We start from the raw sequence: 25,202 nt of genomic DNA, 5'->3' as shown, positions 1-25,202 counted from the left end.
TAAAAATCCGCAATCTGGTGGTGACCTCTATTAGATATAATTCAGAGTCTCACATTTGTGATCCTATTTTTGGATTTTACTTCTAAAAACAATCATGGATATTTTTTTCAAATCATTTTTCAAATCATTATTTCTGTTCTGTTCTTTTTTTGTCAAATTTGCTGAGTTGCACCACAGTCTTCTCAGTTAGTTCCTGGTAGCTGTAGAAGTAGGTGTATCGTGGTAGGCAATCTCTTTTAGACACAAGGTGCCTCAGACTTTGTGGCAACACTTCTTGGCATGCAGAAACTTGACTGTCCTGGCTGTAAACCCACTCAGCACCAACTGAGCCCGGCCTCTTTGCCCAGTAATTAGTGCCCAGCCTCACTGACACTCCTGTGGCTGACTGGGACCAAATCACTGGTTTTATAACCGTGTGGAAACACTAGCAGCAGATTCATGCTGTGTTACAGAGAGATGTTTAACAATCGCATATGGATGCAGTGTTGATGTCTAATATGAAACAGTGGGCTGCTATTGGTAATTTGATTCACCTAAATGAGTAATGGCAAGCACGTGATGGCAGTAAAATATTTTCACTTGTTCTCATTAGAGTTTCCTCCTCTCTGACTCAGTGGATGGTGCATTAGAAAACCAGCTGCTTCATGACAACAAGAAACCTGCTGGGGGGAAATCATTCAGGCTGTGCAGGATCACTCCTGCTGTGCCCAAAATTCAACATCATGCGTCACTCCCGAGAGGTTGTTTTTGAGAAACAAGAGTTACCCCTCAGCTCAGTTATAACAGTCCTGGCTGTGCGTGTCCCTGTGATAAGGGAAACCGTGGTTTGCATCTTGGAACAGACGTGAAACCATTAAAGCAGAGACGAGTGTGTGTCAACACCTGGAGGGGACAGAGACAGACACGAGGGGAACGCCAGAGACATTAGAGCGTTACAGACATGCGATGACCCCCCTGGAAACATGACTCTTGAGTATGCGATGTGTGATTTATTTAGCTCCATTAAAGCTTCAGCAGTGGATATTAGATAATATGATGGTGGTCAGACATCACATACACTGTCATGTACAGAAAAAGGGCAAAATGTGTGTGAAGGTGCATTGAAATGTGAGTGTTGAAGGGCATGCGTTCCTGTGACATGTAATCTCTCAGCAGAGGGAGAAGTGGTGTAACAGTGTTGGACATCTCACCTCTGGTTGACGCAGCTGTAGAACAGTGAGCAGCATTTGTTCGACCTTTTATCCACAACCTTCATGATGGTTTATCCTCAGTGTTATGAGTTTCTCAGGAGGAAATGCGAGCCAAAGTGTGATGTTGAGGAGAGGTGTTTATGGGCTCTTTTGAGCATTCACTGTTTGTGCTGTACTCTGTGTATGAAACACTTATCACACATGATTTAAGGGCTTAAAACGAGTCAGATGGACAATGATTGATGGAAAATTGCACCAACACATTCAGATCTAATGAATGATGTAATGAAGCACCTGGAGTTAGAGAAAATTCTCTTTAAATTCTCCCTGGAAAAAATAAGGAGAAATTCTACAAAATCTGGCAGCGTTTAATAGACTACTTCAATTATATGAAATCTTCTGACCAGGGTTAATGATTCTTTTTTTGTTTTTGTTAAGATTTACTTTATAGATTTTATTTGAACCCCCCTTCTTTTTGCTTTTTTTTTTATTTTTTAAATTTGACATATTCTACATTTTAATTTTAAGTTTTGTATATTATTGTAAAATAATAAATACAGTTTGTGCCTAAACCTAACCAGACCTTCACCACAGTGTTGTTGAGAAATGCTAAGTTTCAAAGTATCTGCAATAAAATGATGTATGACTGTCCGTGGTTTGCAGAAACTTACAGTGCAAACTTTTCTCAGGCAGTTTTGGTTGGATATTTCTCTTTGTAGCTGGTGGAGCCCAAAAATAGAGCTAAAAGGAGGCTTATTATTGGCTGTGAATCAGTGTTGTCAGTGTTGTTTCTTGGTTGTTGTTCTGCTTTAGAGACACAGTAATTGCTTAGGAGCTATTTCTTTTTATTTGCGGGGGAACTAAACTAGACATTGTTAAAATGTGTATTTATAAAGTTGCTAATTTCACTATTAATGAAGAAATTCGTGTGTTGGAGAAGGTGTATATTGGTACCACTGAGGGAAGCTGGCACTGGTTTCATAAATTTATGAGTTTGTGTCACTTGTAGAAAGAAATAGTCTGGTTTATCCAAAAACAAACTATCCATTTAAAGTTTTCCTGCTTGGATGATTTTGCTACTGCAAAAATAGAAAGGCCAGCCTTTGCTCTGGTGAAGACTCGAGCTAATTTACACTTACCACTTACCCAACACGATTTAGTAAGTTCTGTTGCTTTGTAATGACGCTGTGTTCTATCACTTTTCAGAGGAGAGACCAGAAGGGTCGACTTGAGTTGTTTTTGCTCCTACACAGAATCTTTGTTGTAAACTAAATGCGCTCTGCCACCTGTCCTTTTGTTTTGCCTTGTAGTTTTTTTTGTACTGTTGCTTTTGGCTGTGCACCTGATGTTCAGTCACCTGCTCTTACAGGCATGACACAAGTAGATGTGGATCCTCACAGAAAAAACTACAATGTGAGGAGATTAAATTCAGCCTCAGAGTCAAACTAAATGGTTCCTGTTCCACTGGAGAGCATAAGATGAGATTTAAAGAATTACTTAAACTAATTCGATCCATATCATCCACATCAGCAGGCAATACATCTCCAATTTCAACTGGTGCAGACATTTGTGCAGACTTTACTGCAGACCTTTGACCCTGCTCACTGCTAGGGGAGTGTCGGGAATGTGATTGGGGCCTGCTTTGATTTGGGTGGTCTCAGGGACAAGGCGACACAACAACCCTTTAATGGTGACACCTTGTAATGGACAGCCTCTTGTATTGTCAGAGGGAGGTCAAAGACCTCTGGCGAGCATGAACTCTAACCTTTGCATTCTTATATCACCTGTGATGACATCCTGGATTGATGTGAAAGACTGAGAAATAAAGAGGAATTTTTTTTCATTATCTAATATAAAAGTCATAACAGCAGCCGCGACAAGGGCTGAGAATCAGACCTCAATACTTTCTTGAAACCCAGTGTGTATTTGGCACAGATTTTTCAAAAACTATTAAGTTAGCACTGGTCAGCTTTTTTCCACTTATTCTGTGATCATGTAGTTCTTTTAAATTTTAGACTAGCCTATATTTTATTTAGGTAAAGTTCCCAGTTGACTTCTTATTTTAAGTAAAAGCATGCTTATATTCATCAAAGAAAGGTACCATTAAAAAGTATTTTGGTATTAGTGTAGAAAAAAAACAATGGTCAGTGGTCCAGACTGAATTATCTATTAAATGGATTGCTGCAAACTTTGCCACAGATATTTATGGAGCCCAGATGATTAATTCGTAACGATCTTCTGACTAGTGCCACCATGAAGTACACACTTGTGGTTTTAAGTGAAATTTCCCTTCAACTGTTTGCCAAAGTTATTATTTGACCAATACTTTGGTTTGTACCCTCATACCTGTAACACCAATGTCATTCCCATCAGTCACAACTGCACTTTGTGTGTAGTGCTAACTTGCAAATATTAGCTTGCTAACATGCTAAACTAAGATGGGGAACATGGCTAACTTCAGTGTGTAGCTAACATTAGCTGTGAAGCTGTGTCTCATGTACAAGACACCCTACAAAGTTAGTATTTCACCAGGGGGCAGTGCCTTACCTCCTGTGCCCAACATCACTTTTTGGATAAGCTAGTTGTTTATTAACCTAATCTTTGCCTTAACCCCGAGATCAACCCTATAGACCTCACATCTACAGTAACTGCTTCTTTCCATTCACATCCCCTACAAAAACCGCAGAGCAACACCGGCACACAGTCCCATTCTTACATATAACTCTCTCTCTGGTGCTGTTGTAGCTGACCGACACACCGGCAGGGGGTTCTTCCAGCACCGGTGTTTTAATTTGCAATTGTCAGCGTGATTTCATCACGTGCCCTTCCATTTGTTTAGCTAACCGCAGTATTTGTTTATTGTCTTTCATATCATAGACACACAAATATTTATCCATATCTCATAATTATCAGGTCTGCTTGACCCTCCCTGTGTCCAAGGCTATTCATTTATTTTAAAAGGTCTAGGCTATTTAATTTTTCACTGTCATCATGCTATTATTGATAGAAGCAGGGGATTTTAATACAACGTAATAACCACTGTGTGTGAATGCATGAATGGGTCAGACCTGCGCAGCACTGGATTTGAAATGAACTGTAATTAACCGGAGGTTCTGTGCTTTGATTACCCGCTGTGAAACAACATGACGCTCATCCATTTATAATATGTATTCATTCTTCTGAGGTCATTTTCGTGAAAGTAACACAAAAGTAGTGCCAAAAAGTACTTTTTGTGATCAGTGTTTTATGAAGATACAGTTTGATTCTAGCTTATTGTACTGCTGACACGGCTGCAACTGCGACTAGACTTCCCTGCAAATGTTCACATGACTTTTACCTAATCTGCTGATAAATTCTCCACTTGACCATCAAAATATGTGCAGTTAAGTAGTGCTAAAATATATTGACTGTTTCCATGTATACAGGTATGACAGTACTGTATGATAGTTAACTGCAAAGGCTTGGCTTTTAGGAAATTGTAATGGATATTTTCACTTATCAGACATTTATAGACCAAACAAGTCCTCGATAATGAGATGACTTGTTAGTTGCAGCCCCAGCAGGTGTCAATCATGTTGGTGCATGTTAGTGCAATGACACTTGGCAAATCTTTTCACATATTTCTACATCATTTCCTCCTGTATAGCAAAACTGTACTTATCACAGCATATTTGGCCTGCTGCTGCCAACACTAATAAAGTTTGCTCTCTACAGGGGCCGGTGTCTTTCTGCTCGCGTCTGCTGAGAGCGAGCAGATCAGCTTTCTATTCGACTGCATCGTCAGAGGCATCTCCCCCACCAGAGGCCCTTTTGGACTGCGGCCAGTTTTGCCAGGTCAGTACCAGAGGTGTTTAAAGCTGCTCGGCTGGAAGGCACTAGAAAAAAACAACTGTGTGTGTGAGAGACCTACAGAGACGGGGAAAGTTTAGCTGTAAAGACTATTATTTAAAGAAATAAGGTGGATCTCTGCGTGATGCTTATTTGGATAATGAATAGCCTGGCTGTTGCCAAGGAGTATGAGCAGTCAACACTTGCCATTTAAATTGAAGCAAACCGTGCATGGCTCCCCTCCCGTGCCTCCAGGGATTAGCACGGCCGTTAGGTGTGCTGCCTTCCTGGAACCGGACCATTTTTGGCAGAATGAGTCAGAGGATTCCTCCGTGGATGGATGTGCTTTGATGTGACTATACTATGACTGACAGCTGTTTTTTATGTAATTGGGTAATCCTCTGAAGCAATTTATAATTTTAGTCAAACAGCCTAACCCCTGACTTAAGTGTACTGTGGTGAATGTAAAGCTGAGGGTCACCTTATACATCAGTCAGAGGATGACTACTGTACTAACTGTGTTTACGGAAAGCAAATTCAATTGTAGTCTATGTATAGTTGAGGGTGTAGTGCTACCGGTGGGAGAGCTGGAGGATGGGCCCAGTTCCAAATAGCCATTAGGGTTTTTCTAAACTCTTACTACAGGGTTCTCTGGCAAGAATTCAGTGTGTCAAAGATGCCAAGCACACTTGGTAAATGATAGACTTAATATGAAGACACCGTGATCTCCATTCTGTATTATTTGAAAACCTAAGTATGGTAGGTTTTCCAAAGAGTTAATAGGGTGTAATATTATAAGTCTTCCTGTGTAACACTGAGGTTTGTCTGTGAACCCTGAGCTCTATCACGTCCACCCTCAGCTCCTCTGATCTCCTGTTCTTCTGCCACCCATTGTGAGAACTCAAAAGTTTCTGCTTAGTTTCTTAGCTGAAAAGTTTTTTGTTTTGTAAGATAATGTCAGCATTGTTTGTTTAATTTCAGTGCTGTGAGGATTTGCTTCTTTTCTTTGGCCTCTGTGATAAGAAAGTGAATGGCTTTCGGGTTCGGACTGTTGCTCAGACTAACCACTGTGAAAACAAACAGTGTGGGCTCTGAGAAAATTGTGTCGGGCATTTTTCACAGTTTCCTGACTAATTAAATAGTCAAAACAAATTAATAAGCAAGAAATATTTATCAGCATACATTGTTCCTCTCAACTTTCAGCTGCCGTAATCGGGGTGTTGGTGGCTTAGTGGTTAGAGCAGACGCCCCAAGTACAGAGTCTCCGTTCTTGCTGCAGCGGCTCGGGTTTGACTTCGGCTTGCGGCCCTTTGCTGCATGTCACTCCCTCTGTCTCTCCCCCTTCACTCATTAAGCTTGTCCTATCCATTAGGCAGAAAAGCCCGAAAATATAATCTAAAAAAAAAATCCGCCATAATCAATATTTTTATACTGACAGTGGGTCAAACGGCAATGTGAAAAGGATCAAACGTAGGTATCCTCGATTCTGTGGAGAGTTTTGACGTCTTTCAGCTCATTGGTTTCAATTTTGAGCCTGCAACCTCGATGTTTAGACTCACTGTCAGCTCAGGCTGTGGATTGGCAAGAATTTGGCGATGCAGTTCCTTTCACTATTAAATTTATTGCAATTTTTAAATAATGTAATTTTAGGAATGCTATCATAGTATAAAGCAGAGCTGCAATGATGAGTCAGCTAATTGATTAGTTGATCAACACAAATTAAAGTTAGATAGATAAAGTTAACACCTACTCTCATTAGCTTTGTTTTTGGCTGCAAATTTTAGCGAAAAAGCTGTCGCTGTATGCTACTGGTTCACCACCAAATGACAAATGGAAAATGGTAGAGGTTAATTGGTCATCGTAGTGGAGCATTTAGGAGCTGAAGTGCCAGATATTTCCTTTAGGAGTTGGTGGAGACCAAAAACAGAGCTAAAAGGAGAGGGAATACTGAACTTACATTTGTCAGGTGGCCACATGAATGATTATGTTGCTCCGAATCTGTTGGATGTGTATATTTTCTAAGGCGATAAATTGTATTTACAGCTTGTTTCTGCTGCCCCCACGTGGCCAAAAAAAACATAGTTATTGCAGGTTTGTATTTAAAATGAACTTGAAACTGTAACTTGGCACATGGAGAAAATAATGCAGACACAGTGTAATAATCTACAGACATATTGTGAACTTTGGTATCTTTAAACTCTAATTTTCAAATTATCCCTGTCACTGTCCACCATATAAAATAGTAGAAATGGTCTTCGACACAAAGAATCATACAAGAAAATGCTCTCATCCCTGCTCCTTTTCTATGTGATTGCTCTTCTTTCTGTTATTTCATTAACACATTTGGATGCTTCATCTAATGTAACTAAAGCTGTTAAACATTATCTGCTCTCCTCCTGTCCACTTCAACACCCTCGATTTTCCACACTAGCAGTTTAAATAAAAAAATGTCTCACCCAGTGCGCAACTTAACAGGAAATGTGGAGCAGGCAGCTGTGGGGTCTCGCAGATATTCTGGTTTTCACACATCTCGCCGCCCAATCACAGGTTGAGCTCATACTCCTATTATTGTGGTGCGTAGTAGAATAAATAGCAGGGAGGATGTCGGTGGGAGAGCGTGGGGTCAAAGTCACAGTTCACACAAGCAGAGCAGCCAAAGCCTCCTAATCACTCCGGGCATGTATGTAACCTCATCCACAGGATTCCACTGCTGCCTCCCCCCCTTCATTTCATACTCGGTCACCCACCGCTCCGCTCTCCCCTCCCGTCTCTCATTTTATACTCGATCTTATTCCTCTCTGCAGCCCTTAATTGTGTGTCTCGTTCTCACTTGCGGTTCACCTCTCAGTCCTTGTGTGTGTGTCTCTGTCCTGCACAGCTCCTGACTAAATCTCTCCGCTTCTGTTTTAATTAATTGTTGTTATGTTCCCAGGCTCACTTATTTGTATGTCACTGGTGTGTGATGTACTGTTTCCACCTCTCACCACTTTTAACTCTCCCGCTCTGTTTAGTCTCCAGGACACAAACTTTACTCCCATGAGGGGGGGGATATTAAACTTAAATTACGAGAAAGTTCAACTAGGAAAATTGCCATTGTAATCAAACACCTCAGGGGATGTAAATATAGGGAATGAAGATTACAATGGCTGCTTCGAGATACAGTGGAAAATGTGTATGGTTAGGACTGTTTCCAATCTGTATATTAATATAAGATAACCAGCTGACGGCTGTAACTTCATATTTATGCAGATTTAACATGTCAAACTATACTTTAAAGTTGCAATTTATACATTTATAAATTAAGATTTTATGATTTTTAAATTGTATGTAGTTGGAGCACAGTAAAAGCTGTTAGTTTCATTCCTTATCTTGTATCTATAGATGTGAGATAAATGTGGTCTTTGCCAGCTACAGTAGCCAGAAAATCCTTATTTGGTCAAAGAGTAGGAGGCGTTAGTGGAGCTTAGCTGGGATGAGCAAGCCGATATCAGCTGATAATCAAACAACAGCAGACAGCGCTCTGGTAAACTTTGGCTTTATTTTGTCTCTGTGTCGGCGATAGCTGTGGCCGGAGGTGTTATGTTTTCAGGTTGTCCAGCCATCCATCCCATTGTGGTGAGAGCAATATCTCAAGAACACCTTAAGGGAATTCCTTCAAATTTGGCACAGTGTTCACTTGGCCTTAATGATTACCTGATTATGTTTGGGTGGTTAAAGATCAATGTCACTGTGACCTTCCACCCATCTCATCCTCATGAACACAATATCACAAGAACACCTTGAGGGAACTTATTCAAATTTGACACAAACTTTTAAGGACCTCAAGATGAACTGATGAGATTTTAATAATAAAGGTCACTGTGACCTCGCCTCAGTCTCATTTTTATGAATGCGATATCTCAAACGCCTTAAGGGAGTTCCTTAAAATTTGGCACAAGCGTACATTTTGAGTCAGGGATGAACCAATTAGATTTGGTGGTTGAAGTTTAAGGTTACTGTGACCCATCTGTTGCATTCTTGTGAATGCGATATCTCAAAAACACCTCAAGGGAATTTCGTCAAATTTGGCACAAACGTTAACTTTAATTTAACAATTAACTGATTAGATTTTGGTGGATAAAGGTCAAGGTCACTGTGAACTTGCACCCATCTCATTTTGTGAACACAGTGATGTCATACAATGTGAACTGATGAGGTCACTGTGACCTCGTCTCAGTCTCATTTGCATGCATTCGATATCTTAAACACCTTGAGGGAATTCCTTCAAATTTGGCACAAATGTCCACTTTGAGTCAAGGATTATTTAGTGGTCAAAGTTTCGGGTCACTGTGACCCATGTGTCTCATTCTTGTGAATGCCATTTCTGAAGAACACCTTAAGGGAATTTCTTCAAATTTGGCACAAACTACCACTTGACCTTAACAATGAACTGATTAGAATTTGGTGGCCAAGGTCACGGTCACTATGACCTTGTGTCCGTCTCATTTTCATGAATGCTACACGTGGAGAAGGTGTTAAGGGAGTTTTCTCAAATTCGGCACAAATTTTCACCTATACTCAAGAAGGAACTGATTGGAATTTGATGGTGGAAGGTCAAAGGTCAAGATCACTACACACATGTTTTTGGCCAGAACTCAATAATTTATACGCTAATTATGACAAAATTTCACTCAAATGTCCAACTGGATGAAATGATAGTCTTGACCTATTATGTCCAGAAGGTCAAAGGTCATCTTCACTGTGACATCATCATGTTATGCACTTTTCTGGACGTTACTCAACATGATAACTCAGGAACAGAAGGGGAGACATTTGATATAGATCTTCTGTGCTGCCGGGGGGAGGGTGTGTGTGATGTTTTCACAGACCTGAATGTAAACTGTAACTGCAACTTGACTGGTTGGTGGAGGCATATAACGGCAAGGCGGTAGTAGTTTTTCATAGCTTTTAAGTGTTGGCAGCTCTTTTTTATATTTGGATGCAGCCATGACAACCGATGTGATACCAGATATCAGTTTGTATTGTTTATGATGCTGCTGGTACACTTTGTACACTTCAGTTTACATGGCACACAGAGCCTTTTGTTCTCGACACCCACAAGACACTAGAACTGCCATTGTTAAAAAAACATTCTCACATTTTTTCATGTTAAAATGAAAGTGTTGTTTTTTTTTCCCATGACAATAACATCTGGTTATAATGAGAAAAAAAATTAATGAGAATGTCCTGACTAGATTTTACAAGTATCATTTGTGACCATTACAAATATGAAACATTTATTTGAAATCTTAGTTTAAAACATTAAATTCTTAGTTTGAATCTTACCAGATCTGATATTGAGTTCAGCTCTAAATTAGACTGCCATATGTAGGTTTTCTCAGGTGAAATAAATTTCCTGAAAATGTGAAGTCCTGTCTCTTTGGATTGGTGAGATTTATTGTTGGACATATGTTTTCCAACAGGGAACCAAAGGAATCTGTGCCACCTGATGTTTGTGTGATGTGCTTCTTGGCACACAACAGCAGGACTCGGAGCATTCGTTTTCTAGTTTCACACAGAAGTTCAAAATGAAGGAGAGGAAATTCATAATCAACTTAAAACTGTATGATTAAATAAAACGTTTAAATGTTAGAATAAGCAATTGAAATTTTGGCTCTAAATTTTCAGTTTGGTTTTAATAAATTCTGACTGTAATTTTACTTTGTCTACTACTAGACAAAGTAGTAGGGGACCAAATACATTTGTTAAAAACTAAATGTATAATAAATGGGCCTTATGCTGGAGGCAATATATGAACAACTTTTCTCTTATGTTTGTTACAACCCATTGATTTTTGTGATTTACTGTTGTTTTCTTACATTCGCTCTTTGTTAAGAGGAAATTTTAGGTTGAGAGCGCCCTTGTTTTCACAGTCCATAAATTGTCCAGCATGAGGTTTTAAATTTGAGGAACATTTAAATATAATCTTAATTTGATTATATGATACGCATGCACTTTTTAAGAGTAATTGCAGTGATTGTATCATTAAGTTTGTGGGCTAAAAAAATACTACTATACTTGGTCCATTGATCCTATTTACTGTAATTTCAGTTGCTGTGTGTCCCTCTGCTGACCAGAGGTGGAATGTACTTAAGTACATTTACTCAAGTACTGTACCTAAGTACAAATTTGAGGTACTTTACTTGAGTATTTTAATTTCATGCCACTTTCTACCTCTACTCCACTTCACTTTAGAGGAAAATATTACACTTTTTACTCCACTGCAATTATCTGATAACTTTAGTTACTTGACAAATTTAGATTTTTACGCACAAACCATATGAAAATATACAGGTGGAGCTGAAACAATTAGTCGATTAATTAGAAAATTAATTGGCAACTACTGTATTTTGAAAAACATTTTATTGTTCCAGCTACTCAAATATGAGGACTCATTGCTTTTCCTTTTAATTATTTTGATTTATTAAATTGATTTAATATTTCTGCATTGACTACTTTTACTTGTAATACTTCATTATATTTAGCTGATTGTACTTACATACTTTTACTTAAGTAACATTTTTCAATGCAGGACTTTCTACTAATAAGAGTATTTTTACAGTGTGATATTAGCACTTTTACTTTAGTAAAGATCTAAATATTTCCTCCACCCCTGCTGCTGACACAGCATTTACAGCATCACTAATATTTTGTCATTGCTGGGTTCTTGATTTTCCTGTAACTTCAGTACTGTCACTCACTCACATTTAATTTAAGTTTATTTAACAGTACATCAGTTTCACTTAAGCACAAGTTCTTCCTCTTCTTACAACCTTTTTTTGGTGGCATCTATCCAGTTCTTGGGCATACAGCACCCGCCTTTATATGGTGTTTAACAGGCGTTGCCTATGCTAATAGGTTACTTATCATCAACTTGGAAGCATCATTCAGCACACCTGGGTAGAGCAGATAAGGATGATTAGGAACATTTGGTGTATTTGGAGTTGACTTCTCTTGTTTTTTCTCTCAACAAAACGGTAGAGGTGGGTGTGGTTAGTGGTCAGATGCAGGGGGGAGGTGTGGGGTTAATGAAAGTAGTACCAGGTGAGTTGATTGACACAGCTGCTGCTGGTTTGCTCTGATTACATCTCTCCCTTTCTCATGCTGTAGTGTGCTGGGAGAGGGAGAGGGACACTGCCTTTTGGTTTAAGACTGAGCCAGAGGAGCCAGGCAGCCATAGGCACATGTTGTTGACTGATTTTGTTGTTGTTGTGTGCTGGGAAGCAGAAAATAAAAGTATTGCATTTAGACGGAGTGCTGAATCTGTGCTGGGGAGTTCACAGGGGTAGCAAGACGGCTACAAAAACATTAAGAGAAAATATAAGAGAAATGTAAGAGAATGTGGCTGCATTAGGCTCATTAAAGTTCCAGCTGGGAATATGTGCTTCTTGAAGTTTTATGTGCATCTGGGTAAACAAACTTGGTGTCTTCCAGGGAGAGAAAGGGTTTCAAAAGGAAGGAAATGAGATTCATGTAAACAACATGTAACTGCATGAGACGAGTGCCAGTGGCAAGACTCACATAAGAGTAATAGTCTGTTGTGTACTGTAAGTTAATACTCCACATGTAGGATGTGATCTCAACCATTTGCTGCTGCAGGCTCGGAAAAAACATCGATCCAGTGTTAGAGTTGACCTTGGCGCTCCAAGGTACATAAGATCCTTGAACAGCACCAACAATCTTTAGCCACAAGCAACAGAGTGCGTACCAACAGAGCCACGTGGCAGCGCTATTAATAAACCCCGTAGTGTTGCACAAATACTGCAAGGTGTTCCCCTGTGTGACCCTCTCCTGTGCACGTCCTGTACACAACACTCCTGCCAAAGTGCCTGTTAGTTATTCTTTTCACCAACATCTTGTGGCTGACATTTTATTTTCCCGATGCCACAGCTTTCATGAGCGAGACCCTTGTGGTTTAAAGTGTCCCTTGTTCCTCTGGAGTTGTTGTTGGATGTGTTTTCACAGCTGTGCCTGTGTCACTGCAGAGCAAAATCCTCAGCTGCGTCACATTTGATCCCAAGTCTCAGTGACAGCAGTACGGCTCACCAAACTTAGCGTGTCATCATTAATTAGTGTGATGACAGCAATGTAAGTTTATATGTGTATATACATATATATGAATTGAACCTTTGTGGGTGATGTCATTCTGTGATGCTTTCTCTCACAGACCCCAGTGCCAGCCAGACGAGTTTGGAGGAGAGGTTGAACCACGAGGCCCAGGAGCTGGAGAAACGACTGAGCATGCTGTCTCACAGGAGCAGCACAGGTACAGCATCTTACTGTTAAAGTCCACACACACCAAACCAACATCAACTGTTGCGTCACCCATGTCTTGGCCAAAAACTTGCAGTTAAATACTCAACAAAGACTACAACCAACGGCCATCTCTGACGCCAATTTTACATGCTGAATAGGCCAAGAAAATAAAGCAGACAAGGGCCGACTAGTGCCACCGGTGCAGGACACACTGCAAATACTAGGGAGACAGAAGCTCACCGACCGCCTGACATTGGCTGACGGCTGACTGACAGCTCGGTGTGTCAGGGCCGTAAGGCTGTGCTCAGATTCAAAGCCGATAAGAAGGTGAAACTGCAGCTAAAAGTTTGCCCATTTTACAAATCTTCCTGCTCTGAATGTGCATTTGTTCCATAATTATCCCAAAGCACCCATAATCACTTTAACTGCAGCAATGCCTCTCCTCCAACAGAGAGTACTTTGGCTTTTAATAATGCTGCACTTAGATTCAAATTAAGTTTACAGATTAGACGCTACTCACACGGGTGATTTATTATTCCTATTATGTGGTAAAAAACCACAGAGCAAAAACAGCCATGAAGATGTCGCGGTACTTTAATGCTCTTTATTGATGAAAGCAGTTTTTGTTTAAGCAGTTGATTAAATTCAGTTTTATCAATGTTGTCTTTCCTTGCAGTCTCATCCTCGTACTGTCCGTCTGCTGGGGGCGATGATCGTAGCATATCTGGTTCCTCCGACACATCGGACACCAGCCAATCAGACTGCAGCATTGGCAGCCGGATGGCCATTTGGACCGAGCCGGCCTCCAACCCCTCTGAAAACCTCAGCCATGTGGGAGCTAAAGCGGCACTACAGAGCATCGAGAAGCTTTCCGTCAACCAGGGAGGAGGGAACCGACCTGCCGCCAAGCCCCCACGGCAGCTCCAGGAGATCGGCCGTCAGAGCTCCTCTGACAGCGGCATCGCCACCGGCAGCCATTCCTCTTACTCTGGAAGTTTCTCCTCGTACACAGGCAGCCTGGATATTGTCCCCGGGGAGGACTTTGGGTCTGTTTTCAGCTTGCCTCCCCACTTGGCTCAAGACTTGAGCCCTTGTAGTTGCACCACTGTCCCTGGACATGAATACCAAGTACCAACATCACTTAGGTATCTCTATGACAGCCCCAGGAGTGTGTTACAGGAGGGAGGTGGGGGCGCCAAAGACAATGAATCCTCCACGCCAACTAAGGACACTCCTGCTTCTTCAGGCCTCACAACAGACTCTGCAAAGGGGGATAAAAGCACCACCATGACCTCTGAGGGTCCCTCAGAAACTAGTGAAAGAGCATCGGTGAGTGAACACTTACAAGGCTCCTCAGAGGAGAGTAAGAAAACAAAAGTGGCACCCTCGAGTGAACACCCAGACTCCTGTCACATCTGCAGCCCTCTCACATCTGTCCCCAAAACCATTGTGACCATCTGCTCAGTCTGCGGTGGATTTAAGGTAAGTAGGAAATATCTTTCTGTCACTTGTGCTCATTTTTTATATATATATTTTGTCTTGTTACCCTTCTGCCAGAAGCACACTTGGGTTAAGCTTGTGTATAAGTGTAGTATTATTAAGTCTGTTCTCGCCGGCCATCTGTCTACCTAAAAAAAAAATAGCATCCTCTGTTTAAATGGTCTCCTGAACGTGCTCTGTTGTATAACTCTTTGTCATACAGTAGCAGCTTGTGCAGGCCGGCGTTCTCACTGTATCATCTGTTCTGTAGCTCGCTGTCAATATGACCTTTGCGGTACCGTGCAGGCTGACGGTGAAGCCGCTCTGCGTTTTGTGTCCAAACAACCAACAGTCCTGTGGCCCATCTGTCTTAACAAGCTCACATTTCAACAGCCATTTGAGGCCGACACTGTCATCATACCAGCAGATGTAGACCTTGTTAGTGACTTGCCGTTTTCTCCTTTCCTACCTCTGCCTCCTATTTATTGTTTAATGTGATGCTGCTGAGCTAAGGGAGGGTAGTACATGTAAACTGGAAACTGAAGGTCGTTCTCACTGCTAAGATAAGATACCCAAGATAAAAGAAAGCTTCTCAATATGAAGTATGAGGTCCAGTGGTTTTGTAGGATGGCGATTGTGTTTTTCTCTGTTTCATCTTTGTTTTAGGGCTGCAGCCACTGATTACTTTCATTATAGATCAATCTGGGGCTTATTATCTTAATCGTTTGGTCCATGAAGTGTCAGAAACTACTTAAGAATGCCCATCACACTAGCCAGAGCCAAAGTTTACATCTTCAAATCACTTGTTTTGTCCAGCCAACAATCCAAAACCCAAAGAGATCCAGTTTAATATCATAGACGTCTAAGAAAATAAGCAAATATTTAGTTTGACATGTCGCTTAAGGATTACTTTAATCTCGCTATCAAAACGGTGGACAATTCATTCTCTCTCAATGAGCTATTCCATTGAAGTTGTAATAACTTGTCATATTTATAGCTGAAACTGTTATTACATAAACACGGCAGTAAATGAGACGGATAAACTAACAAAAATATTCTTCTTCTGCCACCTCGATTTGCTTCTCATGGCATAACTCCATGTGGACGAAAACAACCAATCAAGGTCAAAGAGTCCCTAACACAGCTGTCAATCATGTCAGTCACAGCTCGTAAACTGTGGTCAAACTGCCAGACTGGGCAAATACGAATCAAGATCTGTCACTGTGTTGCCTATTTCTCTCCTCAGATGTTTTCAGAAACCTATTTTAGTGTACTGTCAATGGACTGCACTTGTATATAGCGCTTTTCTAGTCTTCTGACCACTCAAGTACGTCACATTGACCCATTCACACACACTGATGGCATTTTCATCAGGAGCAATTAGGTGTTCAGTATCCTGCCCAAGGATACTTCGACATGCAGACTAGAGGAGCTGGAGATCTAACTGTCGATCTTGCAATTAGTGGACGACCTAGTCTACCTCTGAGCCACAGCCTACAGCTACTGTTTAGCTGTGTGATGAAAAAGCTGGTCCAGCTGGTGGCTGTGCTTGACTCACCTGTTTCCAACATGGCAGCTGGGTCACAAACGTTCTCATTTTACAGCTAAACAGTGCACTAAAATATGTTCCCGAGAACATTTAAGGGCGAGAAATAGGCAATGAAGTGACCACATCAGCGCTGCCTAGTTCGGAAGTTTGACCAGAGTTCGTAAGCAGTGATTGACATGATTGACAGTGGCGTTAGAGACTCCTCGGCCCTGATTGGTTGTTTTCTGTGAGCTGCGTTAGATTCTAGTGAATGCCATTAGAAGCAAAGGGAGGAGGAAAGTTTATCTGTCTCATGTACCACTATGTGAATATAGTGACAGCAGATATCACAGTTACTTTCATCAAAGTTACCAAGTGAAGCTTTGATTCTGTAATTGTTTGAGCTTTACTTTGTTTTTTCATCATTGTTAGTCTTGACAAGATACAGTAAGTGAAGGAAGAGATGTCGGAGTTTAGGACGAATCAGTTTTTGCCCATTGATATCGAGATGGATCCTTCTTGGCTGTGATAGAAAGTCTTACATCATTTATAGCAGTTTCATCCTCATTATTTCTTCTTCATGTCTGTGCTGATTCTCTGCTGTTCATTATCAAATACCTTCTTGCACTCTTAAAGGCTGACTTTGAGCTATAATTTCAGTTTATTTGGAGATCGTATCATTTAAACATCCAGGTGCAAACTCGGTAAAAGCTGTTCTGTCCTGGTATGTCAGCTGTGAGTCACGTTTGTTGAATACTCTAAACAAATAGCTCCACCTGCTGGTAGTGCATTTAGTTTAGAGAGCAAATTGCATTATATTACCTGAACAGAATGTTCCCTTTCTCTCGGTTTCTCTTCAGTCAGTCCTCAGTGAACTAAATTAAACATGAGAGTTATTGGCTTGGAGCTGATGGATCAGACACGAGCAGTGTGGGAGGGCATTTATCACCTCAGCCTGAGCAACACATTCCACCCCTGTAGTGTTTACTGGCTCACGGTTTAAAGGGACACTTCAGGAGAAAACTGCACACCATACAAATACATGTAATTTCACATTTTGGAGTGGATATTTATGAAAGCATTAATTTATTTTTATCATAATAATTATACCATATTGTGAGCAGATTTTAAAGGGTTCTGTCTGGCTGGTTTAATAAGAGGGGGGAGTATGGGTAGTACAATTACAAGAAAAGTCAGGTGTGGAAAATGTTGTGTGTGATGTAGTCATCCGTCAGCCAAGGACACATTCACAGCCATTCACTCCTCTCAACTATGGAACATAACATTTATTGACGTTACAGAAGCTAAACAGTCCACTGTGGTGATATTGTACATTTTTGTTATTGTCAACAAATCCCATGAAACTAGCAAGTATCGCCTGTATAGCCAAAGTCTTATAGATTGGCCTGGTAGCTCACTGGGTAAACTGTGTACTACTGCAGAGTCTTTACCACAGCAGCTCAGATTTGAGTCTGACCCAGGCTCTTCCCTGTCTCTCTCATTATCAGGAATTAAAAACAAGGATGCCAATACCAGATCACAGCTGAACATATCCCCAACATTATTTCCTCCTGTTTAGGAAATGTTTGCTCAAGGTGCCCAGCTCTTAAAAGAAAATGATGTAGACTTTTTTCTAAAAGTCAAAGTATATATTTGTGGTGCATTTTTCCAAGTGTTACATCCTCAGTAGGAACCGATTTCCTTCTGGCTGAAAACTATAGACAGGCTGCGTAAGTATTGAGAGACGGATAAATTCACTGTTGGTTTTCGTCTTTCCATGGGATTGTTTAGCCTGGGAACCAGACGGATCTGCAAGCTCATGTTTTATGCGCTCTGGCAGATGCATCTGGTCCCCGAACTGTTCAGACAGATTTTGAGCCCACTGGGCCTGGGTTGGGCCAATCACAACCATTTATCTAAGATGAGGCATGTTTGAGACAATGACGTCTTGGAGGCCATGCTTTACACAAACTATGTGTTGCACCTTTGTGCTGGGGACACTAAGGCTGGGATAAATTTAGCTTAGTAAAGAGTAATCTCTACAAACAGATATTTGTATATGTATGTCGAGTCTGTGGGCAATGAGACAAGATTTTGGTATTGGAAGTGTTGGAGTTGGAGTTCTGGTTTCTGTTTGTAGTCTGAATGATCGACCGATCATGTTGTCACTAGTTGCATGTTCTGTGCACAAATCAGAATCATATATAACATGTTTTATTTGATACAGTGTAGGTGGTTTTGGTGCACTTTTTACTCAGCTCAAAACCTTGGCTGTTTTAAAAAAAATTTGTTTGTGTCTCTTTGCCAGCCATAGCTGTGGCTGAATGCATTATGTTCTCGGGTTTTCCCTCTGTCTATCTGTCAATCGGTCTGTCCCATCCTTGTGAACAAGATATCTCAAGAACACAGGGAGGGAATTTCTTCAAATTTGGCACAAATGTCCCCTTTGACTCAACAATGAACTGATTAGTTCATCATAATGGTCTGTATAAATCACTTTTCTGGTCATTATTCAGTGTCATATCTCAGGAACAGAAGGGGAGACATTTGGTCAGATATTTAATTGGTGGCAGTCATCTTTGATGTCCACCTTGAAACTGTGCTGATTGTAAAGATCTTCTGTGCTGTTGGAGGGACAGTGGGCGTGGGTGTTTTCACAGACAGATGTAAACTGCAAAAGAAACATGACCGGTGCGCGGAGGCATATAACTGTGGGGTGGTAATTCTAGTTTTTTTTTATTTGTTCTCATTCATTTGCAGGTATCTAATTATAGACATTAGCCAAATTGACTGGTGCACAGAAGTGGATGTCTTGACCTGAATATCTGCCAGCTACACCAACTCTCCTGAAATATTGGTTGTTGCCCCCAGAGGCTGTAATTATCATCAGATAGATAGCCGAAGGGTTCCGAGACTTGGTAAAGGAGTGAGGTTGAGGCATTTTCGAATAACAACCAAATTGGCTGCAGCTGATGTTGAACTTTCTATCAAAGTAATTAGTCTTTTTACATTTTTCCATTGCTTAGCACAACATCACGTTATGTTGTTATAGCTGGTCATAAATCTATCCAATTGTGGTCAAGGGCATTTCGATCTACGGCTGTTGCTAGCGTCCCTCAAAAATAAAAATACAACCTTATTATTTTCGGTGTACAAGCAAGACGTGTCAGCACTCATGGACGTGCTGCCCTGCGGGCACTTTACGCCACTTTCTTATTTCCAGCCTCGCCGGCCCTGGAATCAAATGCATTTTCCCCCACTTGCTCTCTGCTTGTACATACCTGCTCCTGTAGCAGCTCGACTCCTCTCCTCACCATGGATGCAAAGATAACTCTGTGTCTCGTGTGGCAAAGAATGAATGAGGAGAGAAATGTTGTTTAGGAGGAGAAATATCCTGAGCTAAACGACCCACAATCCTGTCATTATAAAGACCATGACTAAAAAGATACTGCCTGGCGAGTCAAAGCTCTGGAGATCGGCTCTTCAGGTGAGAAATCAGCTTAGATGAGTAGGTGTCCACACATGACTTTAAACTTATGCAGAGGTGGAAGAGGTACAGATCTTTCAGTAAAAGTAGTAATAACTTTGCTTGGTCATTTGACGCACTGTGGCACAGCAGCGTGTTCTCAGCTTAACTCAAATTTGTGATTTCGTCTAGCGATGTCAGGCGAGGGATTATTGGCAGTTTGAAAAGAAATACAGATGATTACCAGCCTTTTCCCTTAAAATGCCACACATTCAAACACCAGGTAATTTGTGTAATTTTATGTCATGTCACAGGGGACACCATACACCCCTGCAAGTGGTTCAGCGGTCCCTGCCATACCAGGTAAGTGTAATCAGTTTAAATATTAAGTGCATGCTGCATGTATCGATTCTTGCCTGCATGAACAGTTGATGCATGTTTGAGAATAAAACATTTATCATTTTCTGTTGAGCCACAGCTTGCCGATTTGATTTAGGGACAGAAATTAAAGTGTGTCGAAGGTTGGGTTTTTTTTTTCTAGCAGATCAAAGTGTTGACAAATCACCATGCAGACCCAGCGCTGCCAGTGAACACAATATTGCAGTGAAGAAAATTCTGGAGAAACCCTGTGCCTCTCCTGGCTCTGGAAGCATCCACAGCTTGGAGAAGCCAACAGTGAGGACGAGTGAGGATTCAGTGCTGCCAAAAAAAGGAAGAGAGAAATTAGCCAGTCTCTTGGCTGATCTGCTAGGCTTTCCAAGCGTAGACAGGCAGCCCGAGGCAAAGACTAACAGACTGAACCTGTATGAGTCAATGAGCCCTAGCTTTGGGAATGAGCTCAAATCCACCCTAACTGGCACCTGTGCGCCACCGCAAGATTCACAGCAGGACAAAAGAGCTGTCATTTACGAGAACTGTTTCAAGTGTCAAGGAGAGAACTGCCACCCTCCCCCACGGGTCGTACCTGCTGAGACATACCGCAACAGGAACGTTTCCACTTTACAAACCTTTCCAACTGGGCTGCACCTGAAGGAAAGCCAAGAACAAGAAGTAGCTACTAATGAGGAGCTGTTGTGTGAAGCTGCCAGTGATGGATCACAGAGCGTGGCTGGGCAGTGTCAGTACGAAGAGATGAATGGTCAGACGGTGACCAGTGAAGGTAAGAGGCCTCTTCTCCAGTTTCCTCTTCAACTCACAACAAAGCATCTTTTCTCGCGACGATTCCTCTGGTGTCCTTTTCCTCTTCAGTCCTTTGAAACGGATCTTCTCTTTGTTTCCGTCCTGTTGCTCTGCTTATCTTCAATAAAAACACAATTTCCTCCTGGCTTCTTTTGTTTAATCATCTTCTTGTTTTCTCTCTTCCTGCACTCTGTGGTCTTTACTTGTGTTGTGTTGTTTGTACAACTAAGCTTCTTGAGGGCTGTGAAAAACAGAGGGGATTGAAGTTATTGCACAAGTTATGAAATCATAAATTATATATACGCTCTTATAGAGACTGACTGATTTACGGCTTTAGGGTTCCCAAAAACGTTCCTATTATTGCAAGTGTAGCAGACAGTGTGCAGTTCTTTGTTCTGTGATAATTGACCCATGGTTTTCCCCTACGCAACTGTCGACCCTCAGGTGTGCAAAAATTCTGCATTTTGATTTTTAGTGCTGAACAAAGTCTGCACCACTTTCTTACCCTATTGTAAAGAGCTCTGTTGTAAGTAATGTCTTTATTCATGGCGAATAAATCCTGTACTAATGCCTTCTAAAGGAGGTCAAAGCCAACTTTTGGGTTGCCAGACTCTGAAAAATCTCCACCTTAAGGCCTTTGCACAACAAGTCTGTGTTTTCCATTTCCATCAGTCATCTGTAAAAATTGCTATGCAAAGAAAACTTTAACACTGAGTCCAAGGTGTTATAGTGTTCTATTTGTTGAGAAAATTTGCATTACAAGACAAATGAGAAGACACATTTGCTCCCTTGCTTCTCTGGAGGCACCTCCCGGCTGTCACCACTCCGCCTGCCTCTTGCATTTGGCACCATGGCTACATGAAGTTGCTGAGCTGTCCTCTTTCTCTTTCTCCACACTGCTGCTTTCTCTCTCTCTCTCTGTCTGCATGCAGCCTTCATTCTCTCTTTCACCTTGCTCTTTGTCACTGTTATCCACCTGAATATTACTATCTGACCTGTTGAAAGGAATCTTTCTGAGTTATGTAAAGAAACTGCACACGCTGTTCCTCTCTCTTTAGCAGCTGTATGTATCCCACGTTATGTCACATTTTTTTCACTGCTTCTTGATGCAGCTGCAGAAACGACAACTGCAGAAAATGTAGACGAAACACAGAAAATTGAACCTATTCTGAAAACTTAAACAATTTCAAATGGTAAATATGGACTTGGTGTGCAAAGGCCTTAATGATGCCTTACCTTTAGGGAAAGGGTATTTATTAATACCTTTCCTCGCATTCATTTATCGAGGAGTAACACCAGCCTGAGCATATTTTTTTTACAATACCTGGCAACTTAAAGCATTCTCTTATTAATGGCTTATAACTGAACTGTAAAGCATTATTAAGTTATTTATTAGCCACTAATTTGGCCTCTGTTAAAACTTGGGGTGCGTTATTGGAAAGTGGTACCAAAATAGTACTAAGAAAGTTAAGTAAAAAAAAAAGATTACATAAATTTGGTTAAGAAAAAAAAAAGTTAGAAAATAAGCTTGTCGGCACCCTCTGGTGGACACACTGTGTGATGGTGACACTGACAGTAAAGTATCTTGAACATACAGTATCTTTAACTTTTCTGTTATGAAATTACTTGCTACTTTTTTGCTGATGCACACTCAGCTGCCAAATTATTAGGTACACCTAGCTAAAACTTAAGCTCTCCAACACAACAACCCTGCCTTTTATTGAGTTATATTGACAGGTGTTTATTATCTGGCTCGTCCCATTTATATCATTGAAAGTAAGCCAAGCAGCAACCTCCAAGGCTGAAAAATGAAGCCAGTGCTGAAGTGTTAAAACTGCAGTTCCTCAAATGGCCACTTGAGGCTGGCTCCAAAAGCAAGTTAATCCCCACAGACCTCCAAATTTACAGCTGAAATAAACGTGTTAACAGCCAGGTACAGGAAACAGTTTTGGCCTCCATAGCTAATTTCTTCCTTCGTAACAATTGTTAAGGGGTGAATTATTTTTTACGACTCACCCGTTCATATTTTTTTAAGGCCCAAAGTTACGAATAATTAAATGCGGGCCGCTCTCTGTGACAGGCTGTCTGCCGATAGTGTCCTCAGGCTCTCGGTAAGATCCACGCCTCCCTCCTCCACACTTATTCCTCCAACTTAGGTCACTTAGCTCTAAATATCCAAGACTGCGACAGCCACATTCCCAAATTCAAGGCTTCAAAACAGGAGTCCACAAACCAATGGATGATGTCACAGTGGCTACGTCCATTATTATTCTTAGTTTATGTGGTAGGCGAAATAACAGAAACAGCTTTCTGTATAAAGCAATACAGTTCAACAGCAGCACAAACTACATCCTTTAGAATGATCATACAGTTGCATCAACACCTCTCTAAAACACTTTGAACAAAATCTGAACATTATAACCTTCTAAATCTAACTGTTGGAGTAGATTGCTTTAGTTTTATCAAGCTGTGATAAACTGCCGACTGAGTGTGTACTGTATAAGCCTGTTTAAATTAAAGCAATAAATCTGCCAGAGTCTGGAAAATGTCCCACTTCTAAAATCTAAAAAAATGAACAAATGGCAGATTTTTTTTTGTTTTAATTGTCAGATATCTATTTATATTGACCTTAAAAATCCCCTACCAGCAACAATACATGTGTTATAAGCTAAATTGTCAGATATCATCAATGTTGTGTATCAGTCGAGTTCTAATATAAAGCCTTTTCCACAGTATAAAACTCAAAGTATCAGTGTTTAAATGTTAGCATTTAGACAGGACATTACACTAAACTGTCTGCTGCATGATGAATCTCTGTGTGATGTTTGTCCCTTGCATGTTTTCACATTGTCAACACAGCTCTTGTCTCCAGCACCAGGGATGTATTGTGAGATGATGAATAAATTCACTGTTAATTGTTCCCACCACTGGATCTGGACAAATCCATGCACTTGTACCCAGAGTGCACGTCGTCTGATGTGATTCACAAAGTGGATTTTAAGAAAAGCACAATATGAGATTAATTTCTTGGCGAAAGAAATTGCGGTTTAATTTCCTATATTTAAAACGCACTATATTTTTCTCTCCCACCAGACAAAAGGCTTAATAGTAAAGAGGAAAGACGCAGAGCTGATCCCGCTTATGAGATCATGGAGAGTCGGGGCCTGGAGAGGAACTCAGAGGTAGGCCAATCCAAAACTCTCTAATCCGCTTTATGCTATCAACCACTTACACATTTTGGCTGTGTAACTCACTGTGCTCTGTGTTCAGCTAAACATTAGGGGGGAACGTTTCACATCATGGGAATACCGGTTGTTTTTAAAAGAGGCTTGAGGTATATCTGAAATTAAACATAGCATAACTTTATGCTTTGGATTTCAAAGTGTGTCTGTGATGAGACAAACTGTCCTCTGAGGTGTTACTTCAGTAGAGTTGGAGATATGACATCACATAGTTGCCATTTAATGATGTTCTAGTCAGGTGTTGTTTCAACTTTATGGTCATATTGGAGGCTGCTGTTTGTGGTGCTGTTGAATGTTGTTGGTGTTATAACTCTGAGTGTGTAACGTGGTTAGGCATGGGATGATATAAATCTGGCCAAAATAATTGAGATTCATAATATTGTCCTGATAACCATCGAAATACGCTTGAAGCTGTTAAAATGGCACAAAGACATACTGGAATCACATTACGTTAAGAAAAAAAATATATTTTAATTACATCACAGAGAGGACACATCTTTTTAGTGAACATCCTTTTTAGGAAAAAACAGTTTAAAAAGCGAGGCTTTTTGGCTCCTTGAAATGGCATCATATCTGTTGGTATGAAACATGCCAATGATTGATGAAGATCCTTTTTGTTATTGAGGTTGGTGTGTATGTATACTGTTTTGCAGAGTCTCTTCCCAGCAGTCTCTTTCGGTGCTGCTGGAGACACACTCACGATTATCGTGAAAATAGAAATTCACCACAATCAACTTATTGTGTTTTTTATTACGGTCCATGATAAAATCATATATCGTCCCATCCCTAAACATATCTTAGTCAGTCCCTCCAGAAAATTGCAGTCTTGCGATCACAATAATTAACGCAAATTCAATGAAAGTCCGCAATTTTTGTGGGGGCTTGCAATCTGTCAAAAGTCCTGCGATTGTTCCGCGTTTTTCACGCATGCGACGTCATCAGACATGTCATCAAATCCTGCTAATCGCATTGCAGTATGGAGAAACGCTCTGTAT

The 25,202-nt window shown here is 40.8% G+C and overlaps 1 protein-coding gene across 3 annotated transcripts in view; it reads left to right on the top strand.

Annotated features, from left to right (window-relative positions):
• The window catches only part of LOC117272635 (protein Dok-7-like), a 58,653-nt gene that overhangs the window by 9,325 nt on the left and 24,126 nt on the right, over positions 1-25,202 (top strand). The window contains exons 5-10 of one of the 3 annotated variants that reach the window (XM_033651615.2): positions 4,905-5,024; positions 13,225-13,323; positions 13,990-14,795; positions 20,101-20,149; positions 20,331-20,945; positions 24,059-24,147. In XM_033651615.2, the coding sequence (XP_033507506.2) occupies positions 4,905-5,024; positions 13,225-13,323; positions 13,990-14,795; positions 20,101-20,149; positions 20,331-20,945; positions 24,059-24,147 (1,778 nt within the window). Of the gene's footprint in view, positions 1-4,904; positions 5,025-13,224; positions 13,324-13,989; positions 14,796-20,100; positions 20,150-20,327; positions 20,946-24,058; positions 24,148-25,202 lie in introns of all 3 variants that reach the window. The other 2 variants (XM_033651614.2, XM_033651616.2) reach the window with 2 other exon arrangements.

Source organism: Epinephelus lanceolatus, chromosome 22 (assembly GCF_041903045.1).
Source record: "Epinephelus lanceolatus isolate andai-2023 chromosome 22, ASM4190304v1, whole genome shotgun sequence".
NCBI classification, from domain to species: Eukaryota; Metazoa; Chordata; class Actinopteri; order Perciformes; family Serranidae; genus Epinephelus; species Epinephelus lanceolatus.
The sequence above is the reverse complement of the archived record's forward strand: the minus strand, read 5'-3'. Positions and strand labels throughout refer to the sequence as shown.